We start from the raw sequence: 15,430 nt of genomic DNA, 5'->3' as shown, positions 1-15,430 counted from the left end.
GTTCGCTGCTCCAGGCCAATGGGAGCTGCTGGAAGCGGCGGCCCGCAAGTCCCTTGGCCTGTGCCGCTTCCAGCAGCTCCCATTGGCCTGGAGCAGCGAACCGCAGCCAGTGGGAGCCGTGATTAGCTGGACCTCTGGCTGGGGCAGGTAAACAAACCAGCCCAGCCTGCCAGGGACTTTCCCTACACGAGCGGTGACCCCAGTTTAGGAAACACTGATCTAGACCATCCCTGACAGGTGTTTGTCTAACCTGCTCTTAACCTCCAGTGATGGAGATTCCACAACCTCTCTGGGCAATTTATTCCAGGGTTTAACCAGCCTGACAATTAGGAAGTTTCTCCCTGATCTCCAACCTAACCCCCACCCCTCCTTGCTGCAATTTAAACCCAGAGCCTCTGAGGATAGCACAAGAAGCAAAAATCACTGGGTTAACGATTTTAAGGGAAGTTTATGCCTTGTCCACACTATCCCTGTCCTTTTTTTGTGGTCTGAGGCACGTACCCTACCTCATTCTCATAGGCCCTATGCAAAGAGAGGCACCTCCCTCCAACCTTGATTTAAATGCCAAACTCTGTGAGGGGTGGGGATGAGGACACACTCCCATTATCAGCATCTGCCATAGTCTATCATAGGCTGCTCCCTACTTACTGTGCTGGCTTTTGTAGATCCTGTACAATGCTTGGAGAGAAACAGGTACCAAGGAATGGGGAGCATAGGAACCTAAATCAAGCTTTGTAGATCCCATGATTTTCAAGGTGCCTAAAAATGAGGCATTGCAATGCTGAGTATTGCAACATCCAAGCCCCTTTATGGGTCCAGGCTAGAGAGCCTAGGTATGCGGCCTGACCTGCAGCTTTAATGGCAATTCAGACAAATGGATTGTTGGAATTTCTAATAATATTTGAAATTAGTACTATGAGAAATCACCAAACACCAATTTAACCATAAATTCCTTTATTAAATCCAAAGGCCAAATAGTACTTTATGCAGTTGCTCTAAACATGCCTAAATAATAAGCAATTTATTGCAGCCAAACAATAACAAAACATTTTATAAGCATTTGATTAAGGTACTTACAAACAGGCTAAACCTAAGGGTGCTGAGACCCATGTTAGTCACCTTCAGCATTGTCAAGCAGGTATTAGCAATGGACCCTTTAAGATTTTTCTTTTTATACCCTTTAACAAACAAGTGGTGTCACTGCCAATTTATTGACTTCCTCTAAAAAACAGTTGGAGACAGTTCACCCTTATTTCCAGACTTAATTCAGATAAGATAAAAGAAACTTCCTGCACCTCTCAGGTGTTTGTAATAGATTTCTTGCTTTCATCCATAATAAAGTTTACTATTTTGGGGGGTGAATGGCTCATCAGTAATCCAGGTGGTCAGCTGATCTAGAATAAAAGCTGCTAATAAGATGGCTACTGCTGAGAGGTTAAAAAGAAGGCAGTTAGCTTCTACTAGAAGAAGAGTCTACTGGATAGAGCTGCTCACAAGCTTGGGATAGGATAAAGTAAGGTTTATTGAAGGTAATGGGATGTTTGTCTTGATTTTTAGTTAAGGTCTATACCTGAAAGGTGAAGATATTGTATTTCAGAGAAAATATTGTTTTGGAAAAACAACAGCAATACTGGGTATTAGTAGATACGTGTAAGGTAGAACTTATGTCTTTAGTTCATATCTAAGATTTTTCTTGACTCTATATGCAACTATGTAGGGCTGTTTAGTTGGCCTTACTGTTTCTTCCTAGCCTAATAGACATGTGTGGTGCGTGGGGTGTTTTTTTTGTTTTTTGTTTTTTGTAATTTCCCTTGAGATCTCCTCACTCAACTGTGAATCCTAGACTTAAGATCAGTTTGTTTTCATACTGTACTCTGCCTTTCACCAGTACTACACAGAAGAGTTTTAATGGCTCTTTTAAGTTGATGACCTCTGAACTCTAATATATCCTGAACTAACTGGTGAAAACTAGTTAGTTAGTATCTACTGAGAAAGTAAAAACTGTGAAGAGTAATACCTACTGATGCTTGTAGTTTAAGAGAAATAAAAGTCTGACTGTCTCATGACTCCTTTCTCTTACTATTTTATGTTGTAGAATCCACTATCTTCTACTTTAGGGTTCTTGAAGGTCTTTGTTTAGCTTATTTATTTAAAAAAAAAAAAAAAAAAAACAGCCTTAGGGAGCCTAGTGGTATCTTCCTTTAGCAGAAAAATCCCCCATGAAACATCCACTAGCCTGTGGAAAAAACTACTGGGAGTATTTTAAGAATACATTGCTTAAGAAGTTGTTATAGGAATTCTTGGCACTTGAAAGTGGCTGGTAAGACCCTACCTATGTCCCTTAAGAATAGGCTTGGTTGCTCTGAAGCAGAAAATAAGCTTAAAGATGCTGCATCTGAATAGGAGAGCCAAATATTCCTCTGCTATTTTCTGAGTTAAAAAAATCTGCTCCTGTGCAGTACAAACAGAGTGGATGGTGACACATGTGCCTTCTCTTGGCAAGGGGAACCAAAATTGTTCTCGAAAAGTGGTTTCTGGGTAGACTATTCTTGACTAGCTTCCTTGCTAACTTAAGGCAGGCATGGGAGAAAACGATTCACCAAATTTAAACAAAACCTGTTGTATGAGAGAGATGGCTTAAAGAGAGAATTACTGGTGGTGAGCTGTATTTCAAGCTGAAGAAATTATTAAGGAATTGTCAAGGTGGGTTTCCTGGGGGAGGGGCTCTCTTTACTTGTGAGTTTGTGAATAAATCCTAGGTGTGGGAGTAGGAGGGTATACTTAACCTTGCTACCATTTTGGCTCTTCTTGTATAGCTGTAGCTCAAGCACTTGAATGCTCTTACAAAGTCCTAACATAGTTCTGCTTCTCTGGTTTGATATTAGAATGTCTGGACGTGGAAAGAAAAATGTGGTGGCTGCAAAACCTGCAGTTTTATCAAGAAAAACAAAGTCAGCGAAGGCTGGTCTGCAATTCCCAGTGGGTCGTGTCCACCGGCTTCTCAAAAGAGGGAACTATGCTGAGAGAATAGGTTCTGGTGCTCCAGTTTACCTGGCGGCCGTGCTGGAATATCTGACTGCTGAGATATTGGAACTGTCAGGAAATGCTGCCCGTGAAAACAAGAAAAGCAGGATTGGGCCACGACACATCCAGCTGGCCGTGAGGAATGACGAAGAGCTGAACAAGCTGTTTGCCGATGTGACTATTGCTGAAGGAGGAGTTATGCCCAACATCCTTTCCCAGCTTCTTCCCAAGAAAACTCTTAAAGATCCTTTACCAAGAGGGGATGCTACTGCTTCCCAGGAAGAAGCCAGTAACCACTGACTTACTCCTGCCTTTCCTTTGACTCGTGTTTATCAATGCTTTGTATGTGCTAACACTGTTAAATATTACTCAGGGTGATTGTTTTAATGTTTGTGTGTCTTTTAGATGTTTGTAATAAACTTTCTAGAATTCAGCAGTTGACTTGATCTACTGTTTCCCTTCAAGGAGAGGGGAGAATTAACACTTTCTCCAGGAAAAGTCTAACTTGCAGCTCTTAAACAACAAATGTGCTTCTCTAGCACTTTCAAAGCAAGCATGCTTAGAGGAGAGCTAGCCTGGCCTCAGACCCTGTATTAGACTCCAAAGTCTAATTAAATCTCCAAAAAGAAGAGTGGGGGGGAGAGCACAGATTCTTTGCACCTGTGGATTAATGAAGGTGAGAGGACTCTGCAGTGGGAAGGGATGAAGGGAAATAGAAGACCTCTGCTTTTACATGCTAAAATAATAACAAATCCATCTTCATATATGAACTTGTAATGGAGGAGTTGAGTCCATTACCTTCAATGGTCATGCACATTGTAGAAGGGATTTATTACTCCCTGATCAGACTTTTTTGAATGGATCAGCAATGGGTAGTTCTCTCTGCCTCTTCAGAGACACTGTCTAGAAAGGCATGATGGTGAATTAACTATAAAGCTCTGTAATAGTCTCACTCCTTTCTTACTGCCTTTTGGCAGTTCACGTCCATTGCAGTGCTCTGCACTCAAATAAGGGGTGGCTCCTGCCATAGGTATGTTTTAACTATTTTGGGGCAGTTCATTTTCTTCCTTCAACCACCACCAGTTAGTCAGGATGGCAAGGTTTGGCCTTTCCTTGCATTTGAGGTATTCATCAAGCAGCTGAGTCTTTCCTCTGGGCCACAGAGGTCAGTTGTGATGCTGCTCTAGTTGAATAGCTGGATTTTTCCCACTTAGCTAGTACAGCCTTTATCCAGGATTTGGACTGTCCCATTCAAACCAGAGTTTTAGGTTTGATGTAAGCTGCCTAACTATATGTTGTGTAGTGGACTAGGACTTGGTGTGCTTTTATCCTATGACTGCACAGGTGGTAACAGGCTACTCTACCTTAATTTAATGTACATGTGCTATCTGTTCCACCTTTCATTTAGCTGTGATATTCTGAGTACCTTTGCCAGACTGGAAGACGAGCTCTGTCTTGAAAGCTTGTCTCACTCACCAACAGAGGTTGGTCCAATAAAAGATATCACCTCAGTCAACTTGTCTCTCTGATTAGCTAAGATAGTCAGGCATGCAGCCTGTGCTCTGGATGTCCCTAAACCTCCAACTGGAAGAAGCTGAGGCTGGACAACAGGGGATGGATCACTTGAAATTGCTCTCTTCTTCTCACTTCCTCTGAAGCACCTGGCACTGGCCACCATCAGAAGACAAGATGCTGGGCTCAAGGGACCTTTGGTCTGACCCCATATGGCTCTTTTGTTGCTTCACAGAAGTGGGGTGAGTGAGAAAAAAACTTATGCTTCTTTCTTGTAATTCATGCTGGGTAATAGCGTGAGGTCTCCATGCTCTTCCCTAGAATGACCATATGTCCTGTTTGGGCCAGGACAGACCCTTAAGCCCTGTCTCTTTTGGCAAAACTGGGCATTTGCCTGTCTGCTCTTGCCAATTGATCATCAAATGCACGCACTTTTTTTTTTTTTTCTTTCTTTCAAAAGTGGGGTGTGGAGGGGATGACGGGCGAGGCAATGCCAGCCCTACATGGGAGGGAGGACTCAGGAGAGAAGCTCTGGCCGGGCCAGAACTATACGGGCTGGTGGCAGGGAGTCTTGGGCCAGACCCACGTGCAGGGATGGGGGGGGTGTGCCTTGGGCTGGCCCCTAGTGGGCAGGTGGAAGAGGGCCTTAGGCCAGCCCCAGGCATGGGCTGGGGGGTGGCTCATGGGGAGCGGGGAGAGGCCTCAGGCTGGCCCTGTGTGGTGTCCTGTTTTCCCTTGGGGAAACTATGGTTGCACTAATCTCTCCACATTCCGTGCAGGTTGACCTCTGCAGCTGTAGCATAACAAGGGTCGCTGGCTGGCAGACAGGCTAAGGCTGGCCAAACACTTCTATCTCCTTTCTGATGAGGAAAAAGCTTTTTGAAAAATAAAGAAAATGTGAATCTTCTTGTATTAAACTCAGATAATTTTTGAATTAAAATGAAACTTCCCTACCCACTCTTTTTGGGGGGCTGGGGAAGGAGAGAGAAGAAACTAACACCTTTTTGTTTTGAAAGTGTGTGTGTGTGTGTGTGTGTGGGGGGGGAAATAACTCACTCCATTGCTAACATCTTCAGGCAGCCATGGGAGAAAGTGACTCACTAAATTTAGGTTCTAGTTGGTAGGTTTGCTCTGACTCCCGCAGAGGATAGCATCAGTTAGATTATCCACTTAACTTTTAGGATTTTTTTTAGAAAAAGGAAATTAGGCTGGCTCCACAGAGATGGAGGTAGCAGATATGAGGGAAAAGGAAGCTGTACCTCTGGCTAACTACCTCCCTTCATAGAGTATACATTGGACTGGAAGAGTGTAGCAGCAACCCCTCTGTGGGGTGTGGCAGGTGCGTGAAGGTGTAAGAGGGCTTCAGTGAAGTTTTCAAGATGAGAAGAGGGGGGTGTGTGTGTGTGTGTGTGTAACAGACACACACGTTCCCCTGGTGTTAGCTGGACTGGTGATCTGCTAGGTCACTCCACTCCTTGAATCTGGGAGCTAGCCTTGCTCTGCTGTAAGAACCCCCACTCCTGGGCTGTTCACATACAGCCTCTAGCACGTAAGTTGCTCCTTAGATTGTGCAACCGACTGACACTAGCCAATACCTCCGGTCCCAGACACATCCCTTGGCACCTACATCTTGCAGTGTCCAGTTATGCCTGCTGAACACTGCAAGCTTTTAGAGTTCATCAGTTTTAACAAAGAAATTAATATGTACCAGGCTTGTTATCCTAAGGGGAGTTTCTGAGATGCTTCAAACCAAATGCAGTGCTTCAGGTAGAATAAACAAATTTATTAACTATATAGATAAGTCAAAGCATAACAAGTCAGATTTGGTCAAATGAAATAAAAGCACAATAAACTTAAATGCTTCTCACCTCAGGCTGGCTGGTTGCCCTTTAGTCAGGCTCTCCCTTTTGATCAGTGCTTCAGTTGCTTGGTGGTGGTGTCTGTAGATGGAGGTGGAAGAGCATGGCAAATATTTCTCTTTGATCATGTTCTTTCTTCCCTTGTGGCTTTAACCCCCCACCCCCTTCAGCGTCCGATGAGCATTACCTCATCGCAGTCCCAAACTGACCAAAGGAAGAGAGGTGACTCACTGGAGAGTCCAATAGATTATTTGTTGTTGCCTAGGCCAGTGTCCTTTGTTTCTGGGAGGCTGGGCTGGGTTTGTCCCACCCGTGCCCTGATGAGGTGTGAATTGCTCCTCTGCTCTTGGGGAGTTTTTGCCTGGGCTTGCTTTAAGGCATGAGGACACATTTTCAGCCTCATAACTCTATACATGAAATTACAACCTATAACATTACCATAACAATTCTCAGTACATCGTGAGCCTTCTGAAGAGACCCGGCATGACAAACTTTGCATCAGATACCACACAATCATATTATAAAGATGAACATAGGGGGGTGTAGAGTGTTCCCACGAGGTACAGAACATCACAGTGTGCTGGTAGCAAAGGGAGGCAAAAACACTTCTGAAAGACAGAACTTCAGACATCTGAACACTCTGGGGCAGAGACTGATTTAGCCTTGTGAAATGAAAACATGTGACTGGAGCAAAACCTCGCAGGTGTTGGTTTTATCCCTGTAAATGAAGAGGAAATTTTAGGAGAGGAGCAGAGACAATTAAGAGAAATTAGTGCTAAACCTCAGTTGCAATAGGTATGGAGGGGAGAAAATAAAATAAAATTTCTAAAGGTCTTGTGTAATGGAGAGAGAATAGATTTGGGGATATTTTACCTGGGCCCAATCATCAGTATAAGGACTTAAAATAACAGTAGCAGACAGTGACCTCATTACACTGGTGTAAATCCAGAGGAAGTGAGATCAGAATAGGCCCAAGACCCAGATTGCCTTGTAAAGTATGTTATATAAAAATACTAAAGAAAACAAATTGTTTTCTGTGAGGTAGTCTTGGGTGGGTATTTCTGGAAGGGGTGGATGGAGATACTACAAAAACATTAATCTTTGTGTTTTATAACACCACTTGCTCATCCACTTGTAATGTGTTCAGATCATGTTTGTCTAATTTCACTTCTTGAGCCAGAAGTTTTATGTTCCTCTATCTGTACAATCCCAAACACACTAATCATGTTGGACTAATAAGTACATCCCACCTAAGTCATGATCCCAGAATAGACCATCAGTTCGATTCATAGTCTCCTACCAGGAGTAAATCAGTTAATGCCAAATCCTGCAGTCCTTACCCAGTGAAACCCTGCTGAATTTGGCCTTTAGTGATTACACTGAGAAGAATGCACAGCATTTTGTTAGTTTCCTTTTCATGTGTTCAACTTGCATTGGCTGCCTGCTGAAGGGGCCTAAAAGGAGGGAGATGACTTCTAGCACTGGTAAATCCCAGTGACTCTGAGTTTGTGGAGAATCAGTGTCATCCTGAGGAATGCACTGATCAAGGCACTTCCTCACTCAGTAAAATGATAGAGTAACATGTATTTTCCCTTCTGGTTTGGTTATAGAAAGAGAGGTCCCTTTATTTTGATCAAAATACTTATTTTGCAATGAACTGTTTGAATTCATATAATTAACCTCTTAAAACCATTTATTGCAGCTAACCCAATTTTTGCCAGTTCATCTTCAGTGACAGCAGTGCAGGATGCCCTCATTATGACTGTTTCTGTGAGCTTTCCCTGGAGCCCAGTGTTCAGCTGGTCAGCTCTCAATTAAAGAAGTTCTCTTCCCACACTGGAAGAAGACCCAATATTAGAGAGACAAGACCTCACCCACCTTGTCTCTCTAATATCCTGGGACCGACATGGCTACAACTACACTGCATACAACAAAAGACCCAATATGTTATAAGTCATGACTACATATATATTAATATGAAAATCATGGCCTCCATGACAGACAGACAGACAGACAGACGTGGGGATATGTAACAGGGCAGAGATTTCTAAGGCCTTAAGTCTTCAAACTGCACTATATTGTTGGGACGGGGTCTGCCTAGGCTTGGGTATCTTAAAGGAATATGGTGTAGGTCACTCATTCCAATCTGTGCCTGGCTAGGAGTGAGTGAGAGTAGCTACCTACAGGCATCTAGATATGTCTGTGCAAATTAACTATGCAAATTAACATTTTTATGTTAATAGATATTCACAAACATTTTAAAAGTCAGCTCTTGTGGAAACACTAAACTATCCCTGAGTTTATTGAGGAATTAAATAAAGGTTCTTAATTTGGAAGCCATTAGGTATGTTCTAGATACTTTTAAAATCATTTCTAGTACTTAGCATTCATATACCACTTTCCACCTGAAGAGCTCAAAGCCCTTTGTAAAATATCAGCCAATCAGAGCTCAGAACAACCCCACAAGGTAGAGTAATATATTATACTCATTTTACAAATGGGGAAAATGGGTTACAAAGCAGTTAAGACCCAGATCTACAAAAGGTACAGTTGCCTAAATGACAGATTGAGGCACCTAAATCCAAGTTTTAGGTTCCAACTGCAAGCCACAAAACTCCCCTCCAGCTACTGCTGATCCCTGTACATGCCTAATATTTACTTGGTGCCTAAATTTTCACTGGGAAAGTTCCCTAGGCACCTATGTTTCTGCCTCTGGGCATGTGCCCTGCTGCCTACGCCATCCACACACTGGGTGGAGATAGGAGGGCTGCCTGATCCAGTAGTTGTGCTCAGATGCCACCTACAGGATCAGGACCCATTCAAAATATGGCCAGAGGAGGCACTGCTCCCCTTGCAAACTTGATAACTTTTAGCCTAGTGGTTAATGCACTCACCTGGTATACAGGAAACCCAGGTTCAATTTTCCCCTCTGCCTGATAGGGAGCAAGGTTTTGAATAGGGGTCTTCCACCCAGGGCTGGCTCCAGGGTTTTGGCCGCCCCAAGCAGCCAGCCAAAAAAAAAAAAAAAGCCGCGATCGCAATTCGGCGGGAGGTCCTTCGCTCCGAGCGGGAGTGAGGGACCGTCCGCCGAATTGCCGCCGAATAGCTGGACGTGCCGCCCCCCTCCGGAGTGGCCGCCCCAAGCACCTGCTTGCCAGGCTGGTGCCGGCCCTGCTTCCACCTCTCAGGAGAGCATTCTAACCACCAAGCTATGGGATATTCTGATGGGGAGGGGAAGCCCTCAGTATCTCCTCTTGAAACTGTCCCACCATGTATAAATATTTAAAAAGTCATCGGAGGAGAGGGAGTGAGGAAAAAATAATGACACCATACCCTGGTGGCTAAGGCACCTCTGGAGGCAGAGGGCCCCAGAATGCAGTGCTGATGCTCCAAACACTCTTTAATTATTTATATAAAGTGGAACAGCTGCAACAGCAGAGATTGAGGGAGCCCTACACCAGAATACCACACAGCTCAGCCACTAGAACACCGTTCCCAAGAGGTCGCCTCTCCCTGTTCAAATCCTTCTGCCCTCTCGAAGGGAGGGGGGAATTGAACCAGAGTCTCCCGCGTCAAAGTTTCATGGGCTAAAAGTTATAAGGTTGTTTTGAGTTAAATTAAGGGCTTGCCTAGCTCATTCTCTTAGCCACCCGCCTGCAGAAGAGAGGTTCCTGTTGTGGATCGCTAGCAGAGATAGGTGCCTCCTTGTAGCCTGGATTTAGGCACCTATCTCTGTGAGAGGGGCAGGGCTTAAGACACACCCATCAATAGCTTCCATTGCTTACTGTAGGTGGCTCCCCATCTACTAGTGTGCTGGCTTCTGTGGACTGCATTCTGAGGCACCTATCTCTCCCCAGTCAGTGCCTAGGCTCCTAACTGAGGTCTTTGTGGATCAGGGCCTAACTCATCAACTAATAGAGAAACATCTTCCCCTCACAGGTGTTTATGCTGTTTCTCTCTTCTCCCTACAATCAAGTTAATCATTTTGGGGTGTGTGGATGTGTAACTGAATCATTAATAATCCAGGTGGAGCTCAAATGATCTGGAGTAGACACTGCTAATGAGTGGTTATTACGGAAGGGTTTAAAGAGTAGTTTCTACAAAAAGAGGAATCTGTTAGATTCAGATAGTAGTGTTCCTGGGCAGGAGAATAAGTAAAGAATTTGGTTAAGGTAAAAGTGTGTTCCTTTCTCACAAAGGAAAGTATACCTTATTTTAGGGGGGAAAAGTGTCTCTTCTCTAATAATCTATTAATTTTAGTTTAAGTAGACCTTAAGTAGCTGTATTTGACGTGTAGTGCAAGGCAGGTTTCTAAACAAAATAACTTCAGTTGCTGTTACTATTCTGTGTCAATGTAAATCACTAGTTTAGCTTCTATTTTCTCCCTAATCCTGATACTGAGATAAGGTGTCTGATCTCCTGAAGACATTGCTGTTCAACTTCTGAACCCTCTGCCTAAACTCATCTTGCTTTGCATCTGGTACCCTACTTAACTGTCACCAACTCTAAATAGAAAATGTTCACTACTTTTAAATCTTATTTCTCTAATAATCATAGTGGTTTCCCCTCCTTACCAAATCCTGCAAATAACTGTACTGAAACCTAGCTACAGGTCTCTAGCTACCTAATAATAAGGTGCACATGTTGAACAGTAGTAGTTACTACAAACTTTGAAGTTTTTTAAAAACCCACTAACTGTATTGAGGTCCCCTTATTCAAAGATTACAAAACTCACTTCAGGGGGCTTCTACAACATAAGAAAATTCTGAATTCCTTTTACTCTTGTAGTTGCTTACCAGTTTGTGTGTTTTGGGGCTGATTTGGTGAAACTGCTTATTTTTCCTCCCTGGGGTCCCCAGTGTTGTAGGAGAAGCTCCTGACACGGTTTTCATGCAGAGCTTCTCAAAGCTGTAAGAATCCTGAATACATAAAGCCTTAAAGTATTTATTCTACCTCTTGACCAATTTGACCTTTCCTCTTAGGAAAGGGCCTCGCCTGTTCTTTCTGAAACAGCTATCTTGGGTTGAAGACCCTGAGCCTGGACAACACTTCTCTCTCTGGGCAGCAGGAAAAAAACTTTCATTGCTTTTTCTACCTGCCATCTGAATTTACTGGAGACTCTTGATGGGCTGCGGTTTTCCCTTGACCGGACTTCTAACCAGCTGTCTGACTCAAACAGGCTCCTTCTTCAGGAGAGAGCGTGAGGCATTTCACTTGATAAACTACTACTACTAAGTTGGCATCTTAAAATCAGGACCTTCCTCCTAAAGAGAACAAATAAAGGTGGGAAAGTGAGAGGGTGTATTATTGGCTCCTGCTTCTTTATAGCTTAAGAAACACTTGGATACTATAATGACATCCTGAAGCTTGTCTACACTTAAAATGCTAGAGCAGTGCCACTGTAATGCTTAAGTGTAGACACTCCCTATGCCCAGGGGCAGTGGCGGATTAGCCAATGGGGCCCACGCCTAGGGGCCCTGGCCAGTTGGGAGCCCCTGGAAAAATGAGCACCCTGACCCCCTCCGCCCACCCAGCACTCCTGCCAGGGAATGGGGTTAGGGCATGGGGGCTTGACCTGCTCCTGCCAGCGCTAGTGCTGAGGAGTGGGGTCATGGTGCGGGGGCTTCTCCTGCTCCCCAGCAGGAGTGCTGGGTGGGGGAGTGGGAGGGCGAGGTAAGCCCCCGTGACCTGACCCCATTTCCCCGGCAGGAGTGCTGGGGGGGGGGGGGACTGCAGGTGAAAGGGGTGGTGAGGGGCCCTCACTTGCTCTGGCCTGGGGCCCCACAAAACCATAATTTGCCTCTGCCCAGAGGTTCTTCTCTCGGTTTAGAGAATCCACATCCCCGAGAGGCAGGAGCTTAGTCAATGGAAGAATTCTTCCATAAACCTAGGGCTGTCTATATGGGGACTTCGGTAGGCATAACTATGCCCTTCAGGGGTGTGGATTTTTCACACCCCTGAGCAACACAGTTAAGCCAACCTAATTTTCTAGTGTAGACAAGCCTCTGGCTAATGTTCACTCTTACTTCCCACTCCCCCGTTTCTCTACACTAGATTGATGTTAGGATGTCTGGACGCGGAAAGAAAAATGTGAAACCGACAACTGCCTCGAAGACAACCAAGTCAGCGAAGGCTGGTCTGCAATTCCCAGTGGGTCGTGTCCACCGGCTTCTCAAAAGAGGGAACTATGCTGAGAGAATAGGTGCTGGCGCTCCGGTTTACCTGGCGGCCGTGCTGGAATATCTGACTGCTGAGATATTGGAACTGTCAGGAAATGCTGCTCGTGAAAACAAGAAAAGCAGGATTGGGCCACGACACATCCAGCTGGCCGTGAGGAATGATGAAGAGCTGAACAAGCTGTTTGCTGGGGTGACCATTGCTGAAGGAGGAGTTATGCCCAACATCCTTCCTGCTCTTGTTCCCAAGACCACAAAGGTGCCTAAGCAAGGACTAAAAGATGGCCAGTCACAGGAATTCTAGTAACTGCTAGTCTGCTGAAAGTGTGCTGTTTCTAAGGCTGGCTTTCTCCACAACACTAGCACTTCATGCACTTAGGACTCTTGGTTGTAATCCATATATTTATACATAGACTGTATGTCTTCACTGCTTGTAAATATGGAACCTCCTAAGGACTCCCTCCTGTGGTGTGTGGTTTTTTTTTTTTTTTTTTTAATCGTCTTTGAAATAAATACTTAGTGCATAGAGAAGCCCCTGAAACTTGTTTTCTGAAGTTGGCAGATAGAGAAACTATGGCCTGACACTTGAGAAGGAAGTTGCTGTCCCACCACTTCTTAATTTAAGGAAACTTGGGGACAAGATTTTAAAAACTAATGATTGCGTGTGCATGAAGTGAGACTAATTTGGGTGGGCCTGATTTTCAGAGTGTGGGTGCTCAGCACTTTCTGGTAAGTGGGGCCTTCTTACACTATCTCAGATTGGGCACTCAAAAGTACTAGGCAGTTTAGGGAAACCTTGACTCAGGTTTCCTATAGCGATGATAAAGTAGGTGTGGATTTCTCTCCTGTGCTGTAAGAGGTGGAGTAGGACTACCCTGGTATTTTTAATGATGGTTACCCGTGCATTATTTGTTCCTTGAGGTAGCTTCAGAAAGGCACTTATGGGCCTAAACCCAGACTTAGGTACGTATGAGTAGTTCTAGGCTCCATTGCAATCCACAAAATTCCTGCTGAATCCTGTAGGCGCCTAAACTTACTCAGTACTTAGGTTTATGCCCCTGGGCATATGTGCTGCTCCCTCACTCTAGGCAATCCATAAACTGAGAAGAATAGGTGTTGGGCTGTCTAATTTGCCCAAGGGGCCCAATCTGGTAGGAGGCCAGAGGAGGTGTGGCTGCTCCCAACTTTGTAACTCTTAGTGCAGTGATTAAAGCACTCCTCTTCAATAGGGGAGACAGGATTTAACGGGGTGCCCTACTTCTCAGATGTCCGCTCTAACCAGTGAGCTATGGGCCACTCGGATGTGGGGTGCCATCAAATCTCTCTGATTGAACTTGTTCCTCTATGGATAAATACTTAGTTATTGGGGCAGAGGGCCTGGAGCCCGGTGCCACAGTTCAGGGCAACTGTAGCATATTATCCCTCTATGGTCCCTTGGCACCTATTCTAGGTCCCTTGGCACCTATTCTAGGCTCCTGGCTCCTCCTCCATCACCTCTCTTGTGCATAAATGCACATCTCTCTCCCCCCTGACTGTGTGTTTTCCAGGTTGCACAGTTCCCTGCCTACACTGTCATATCCTGAGCAAGCCATACCATCTAAAAGACCAGTGTAGATGGTTTGCTTTTTTCCCAGAGGTTATGAATAGCGTATTGCCAGCAGTTATAAGTCATCACACAGCTCTTTCTAAGCAAGCACATTTATTCTTAGGGTAAAATCATTACAGAGAAAACATAAAAGAACATACACACATGCTAAAAACATTCCAACCGCACCCCTGGTAGCTGTCAACCCTTCATAACCAGCAACTGGATTTTCCTTGTGGTTACAAGTTCATAAATGTCTCAGATTCAGACACACTATGAATAGTTCAGTCTTTCCTTTATACACCTTGGGCCTTTGATCTTGGCTTCATGTGACATGTGAGCAGCAGACAATGGCCCGGTCTTCAGACTGTAGCTTCAAAAGGTTGGGTTTTTACATAATCAGAAGTGTGGAATTTGTATTCCCCTCCCCCTATATATTTCCCAGGAAAACCATATAACACTTTTTGTTCCAAGAGTCCATGCTGGTCTGGCACATTGTTCAATATAGTCCTTTGAACCAGGACTCACATATGTCACAGCTCCCCCCCTGAGAGGTAACACAACTGCAGCCCACAGCAATACATAAACCACTCTTTAATACAATAAACCCCAAAGGCACTTAAACTTAATCCAATGGGGTCTCCCAAGGGTATTGCAGGAAATTGCCATATCTGTACCTGAGTCTCCTACTGCTCATGTGGGTCTCCTGAACACCAGGCTAGAGTTATTCTCACTCTCTGTAGCCCAATGACTCTAAATGGCATGTGGGACTGACTTCTACAAAATGAGCACCTGAAGACAAACCTTGGAAGGGGTAGAGAGAGTCCTGTGGCACCTTTAAGACTAACAGATGTATTGGAGCATAAGCTTTCGTGGGTGAATACCCACTTCGTCAGACGCATGACTCTCTGTTGCTTTTTACAGATCCAGACTAACACAGCTACCCCTCTGATACTTGGAAGGGGTGGCTCTGCACATATGTCTCAGTTTGTGTGGCTTGGCTGGCTGAATAACAGTCCATCAAGACTGGCTGGTAGCAGAGCTGTTCCTATTTAAAAAGAAGCCTGCGTATGGTAACCTGGACAGCCAAAATTGGACACAGCATTAGAACATAAGGATGTGAGGGTCTCTTTAGAAAAAGATGGTCGTGCAGAGAACTGCATCAACCTTTCTAGATAAGGTTTTCTAGTCCCAAAGGTGGAGACATGAACTGAGGTGAGAACAAGGAAAGCTAACTGAAACAACGTTGCTTGAGAAATTTGACTCAAGGTACA

General features: G+C 44.6%; 2 protein-coding genes across 2 annotated transcripts; both read left to right on the top strand.

Moving 5' to 3' along the window:
- The first annotated feature begins 2,886 nt into the window (after positions 1 to 2,886).
- On the top strand, positions 2,887 to 3,324 carry LOC135878714 (histone H2A-beta, sperm-like). Its single transcript, XM_065404450.1, has one exon. The coding sequence runs from the start codon at positions 2,887 to 2,889 to the stop codon at positions 3,322 to 3,324; it is 438 nt and encodes a 145-aa protein (XP_065260522.1).
- A 9,137-nt stretch (positions 3,325 to 12,461) lies between these two features.
- LOC135878703 (histone H2A-beta, sperm-like) lies at positions 12,462 to 12,875 on the top strand. The gene has a single exon (XM_065404438.1). It carries the CDS (start codon positions 12,462 to 12,464, stop codon positions 12,873 to 12,875), a length of 414 nt encoding a protein of 137 aa, XP_065260510.1.
- The last annotated feature ends 2,555 nt before the right edge of the window (positions 12,876 to 15,430 follow it).

This window comes from Emys orbicularis, chromosome 1, assembly GCF_028017835.1.
Source record: "Emys orbicularis isolate rEmyOrb1 chromosome 1, rEmyOrb1.hap1, whole genome shotgun sequence".
NCBI lineage: Eukaryota > Metazoa > Chordata > Testudines > Emydidae > Emys > Emys orbicularis.
The sequence above is the reverse complement of the archived record's forward strand: the minus strand, read 5'-3'. Positions and strand labels throughout refer to the sequence as shown.